Source organism: Gossypium arboreum, chromosome 1 (assembly GCF_025698485.1).
Source record: "Gossypium arboreum isolate Shixiya-1 chromosome 1, ASM2569848v2, whole genome shotgun sequence".
Classification (NCBI taxonomy): Eukaryota; Viridiplantae; Streptophyta; class Magnoliopsida; order Malvales; family Malvaceae; genus Gossypium; species Gossypium arboreum.
In genome coordinates this window covers 4,315,967-4,319,832 of record NC_069070.1, presented here as the reverse complement: position 1 = coordinate 4,319,832, position 3,866 = coordinate 4,315,967, and the positions used below count along the sequence as shown (strand labels likewise).

The 3,866-nt window shown below is 34.7% G+C and overlaps 1 protein-coding gene across 1 annotated transcript; it reads left to right on the top strand.

Annotated features, from left to right (window-relative positions):
- The first annotated feature begins 901 nt into the window (after positions 1–901).
- On the top strand, positions 902–3,368 carry LOC108483274 (CBL-interacting serine/threonine-protein kinase 2). Its single transcript, XM_017786559.2, has 2 exons — positions 902–1,028; positions 1,376–3,368. Exon 2 carries the CDS (start codon positions 1,807–1,809, stop codon positions 3,235–3,237), a length of 1,431 nt encoding a protein of 476 aa, XP_017642048.1. The 5' UTR covers positions 902–1,028; positions 1,376–1,806; the 3' UTR covers positions 3,238–3,368.
- Positions 3,369–3,866: the final 498 nt, after the last annotated feature.

The window sequence follows — 3,866 nt, the reverse complement described above, 5'->3', positions numbered from 1 at the left end:
TTCAGATTTTAAAATTCAAGTCCAACTGTTAAGACTATTTTTTTTAAATCTTTTGTTGTTACTAAAAATAACTAGGGATGAGCGTTCAATTGAATCGAAACAAGTGAAAAAATTTAGAGTTAATTGAGTTGACAAGTTTTATTTTATCATCCTAACTCGATTTGAATTTTTTCTTTTGAATCTAGTGAAATTGTTCGAGTTAAATTAAAAAATTAAACATGTCAAATTAAAATCTTATTGCAAAATAAATAATTCTATATTAGGGCACATAACTTTGAAACCATAAATATTTGAAAAAAATTCAAAGTAAAATAATAAAAAATATTTTTGTATGATAAATTTGAATCATTAATTAACTTACTTAAGTCCCAAAAATTATTGTTCTAGAAATAAATTAATTTTTTAACTTTCTTTATATATTTTTGAAATTTTATAATCTTAAAAAATATAAATTTTGGAATTTTATAAATATTTTAAATTTTAAAATTAGGTTTGAATTTTTAAAATTATTTTGAATTATTTTGTAACTTTTGTTGAGAGTGACCCATTTGCTCATTTTTAAACTTGACAGGGACCAAAAAGTTATTTACATCAATCTATTATTCGAATGATTCAAGTTATTCAAATTGTAAAATTCATCTCGATTTGAACTCAAAACTTGAATTACTTATTCGAATAACTCGATTCGATTAACTTAAAATTCAATTTTATTTTTATTTTTTCAGATCAAATCAAGTTTTATTCACCCTTAAAAAATACTACTCACTTAGTTGTAATTAACCATTGGGCCTGAATTTTAAAATAAAAAAAATAGTGAGACTAAATTACTAGAAATACAAGTATAGAGACTAAATTCCTAATTTTCAAAAGCTCAGGGACTATAGGCATATTTTAACTTTAAAAAAATACAAAACCCTTATAATTAAGCAAAGCTCTGATTATTTTTATTCCTGTCAAAAAACAGCTTCAACATAATAATCTCAAGGATTGGGATCAGTGTTCGTCCTCCAAAACCCAGAAAAAAGAAGGTATTTCTTTATTATGAGGGATTTGTTATTGAATCTGCCTTCTTTGATTCTCCTTATTGCCATTTGATTTATGCTTTGATGGTGGGATATTGATTGACTTGTTATTTCGTCCATCTTGAATGCAAAATTTAACCTTTTGGTTTAAATTTTGTCCCCCTTTTTTTTTTCTGCACAATGAATATTGAATATCTTGCAATCTTGTATTCTAATTGAACTGAGTTTCATTTGTGGGCAATAGCTGGAAATGATGAACTTCTCTGCGGCCATCTGTGTTTTTTTTTTTTTTTTTTTTTGGTTTATGTATTCGAAGTTAAGATATTGAAGGTGTATAATTATTCTCTTTGCAGGTTTCGAATCGACTTCAAATTCTGACAAGTAATTGTTAAAATTTTGATTGAGGGTCCTTCGGATTTCCTCTGGTAAATCCTTTCAGCGTTCTCAAGTTGGTTCCCAAAGAGAGGGTAAAAAGCCTGGGAATGCTGGAAGATGTGCCTCATCGTTCAAAATTCCATTTTTGAAGTTGATGAGCTTACGGCTTTTCGATCCTTTTTCATCTTTGATGATTCTGGATTTGGAGTTATTGGCGAACCATCACTAACTCTCCATGCACAGAAGCAGAATTGGCATATAAGTGATACGAGAGCACCTTTTCTGGTATTGCGTGAACTTTGCGGAGACGGTTGAGCTCATTATAATACCAGAACTACCTGCTGTGTAAATTACATAAGTTGTGCTTGCCAGGGTTAGTTGATATCTCTATATATTAGTTTAGTTCGGAATGGAAAATAAACCAAGTGTGTTAACACAAAGGTATGAAATTGGTCGGTTACTTGGCCAAGGTACCTTTGCAAAAGTATATTATGCAAGGTGTATACAAAACAACATGAGTGTGGCCATTAAAGTGATAGACAAAGACAAGGTCATGAGAGTTGGTATGATTAATCAGATCAAGCGAGAGATTTCAGTGATGAGAATTGCTAGGCATCCTAATATCGTGCAGCTTTATGAGGTAATGGCCACCAAAAGTAAGATTTTCTTTATTATGGAATACTGCAAAGGTGGAGAGCTCTTTAACAAAGTTGCTAATGGAAGACTAAAGGTTGATGTTGCAAGAAAGTATTTTATTCAGCTGATCAATGCAGTGGATTTTTGCCATAGTAGGGGTGTTTTTCACCGCGATATAAAGCCCGAGAACATTCTGTTGGATGAGAATGAGAATCTAAAGGTCTCTGACTTTGGGTTAAGTGCGCTAGCAGAATCAAAGCGCCAAGATGGCCTGCTTCATACTACTTGCGGTACTCCTGCATATGTGGCTCCTGAAGTGATCAACAGAAAAGGTTACGATGGAGTAGCAGCTGATGTTTGGTCTTGTGGAGTGGTGTTATACGTGTTATTGGCAGGTTATCTCCCATTTCATGATTCAAACTTGATGGAGTTGTATAGGAAAATTGGCAAAGCGGAGTTCAGATTTCCTAGCTGGTTCCCTTTAGAAGCACGCAGGCTAGTGTGTAAGATGTTGGATCCAAATCCCACTTCTAGGATTTCAATGTCTAGGATCAGGGGAAGTGCTTGGTTTAAAAAAGGATTGAATGTAGAACAGAAAAAATTGGAAAAGGAAAATGAGCAAGCTTCTCCGGACATGGGTCCCTCTGCTCCTTGTGGGAATAGCAATGACAGTGCTGAGACTAAACAAGAACCAGTTCAACTTCGAAGTCTAAATGCTTTTGATCTAATCTGTGGATTTGACCTGTCAGGATTGTTTGACGGAGTTTCTGAAAAGAGAGAAACGAGATTTTCGTCCAGACAACCTGCCTCAGTCATCATCTCTAAGCTGGAAGAAGCTGCTAGACATTTGAGACTAAAGGTGAAAAAGAAGGATGCAGGTGTTCTGAAAATGGAAAGGCTAAAGGAGGGTAGAAAGGGGATCCTGTCGATTGATGCGGAGATTTTTGAAGTGACTCGGACTTTTCATCTGGTGGAGATTAAGAAATCTAATGGAGACACTTTGGAATATCAGCAGATACTAAAAGAGGAAATGAGACCTGCTCTCCAAGATATTGTTTGGGTTTGGCAAGGTGATCAACAACAGCAGCAGCTGCAATATGAGGAACAGCAGCAGCTGCAATATGAGGAACAGCAGCAGCTGCATCAGCAACAGAATGAGTCTAGCTCTACTTCCAGCAGCAGCTTTGACAAGTATTCAAACTGATCATTTCTTAAGATACCTTATGTTTGTACATTGCCATACTATGTATTCGAACATTTGTTTTGTTCTTCCTATGATTGTATTAATCTTGTTTCAGTAAAAATTACTGTCGTCTGGCAAACCATTCCCCATCACCCTACTTGTACAATTTCCATCTCCCTTAGCATATTCAAAAATTGCGTTATTAGATGAATGAATTGGCATTAATGCTGCCAGCACTTGAGATTTTGAGTGTCTCGTTCATATTCTTGTTTGAAACTGAGAGTCGTAGTCAAGCCAAAAAAGAGTACCTATCTGAAACACAAGTGTAACCAGCAGATCAACAACCATTGAATCACATGCGGCGCCTGTTTTAGTTCCATTTGTAATAAAGAAAATGTCTGAGCTAACGTTGTTGAAGGTAGATCATCATACTGCTTTATTCATGGATGATGATGATGATCATAAATGGGATGACTTGAGATATTTAGGTAGGTGTGTGGTTCAAGTAGTACCAATAGGTGGCCAAGCAGACCACAAATGTAATTGCTTTTGAATTCAAAGATGGTAAGAGGGCTTGATGAAATCTGATCATTAGGCTGTGTTCGGCTTCACCTTTTCAAGTTCAAAAAGGCAAATATGGTAAGTGATTG

Bases quoted from the DNA above. Each gene is read 5' to 3' on its own strand.
- LOC108483274 (XM_017786559.2), top strand. From the start codon at position 1,807: ATGGAAAATAAACCAAGTGTGTTAACACAAAGGTATGAAATTGGTCGG.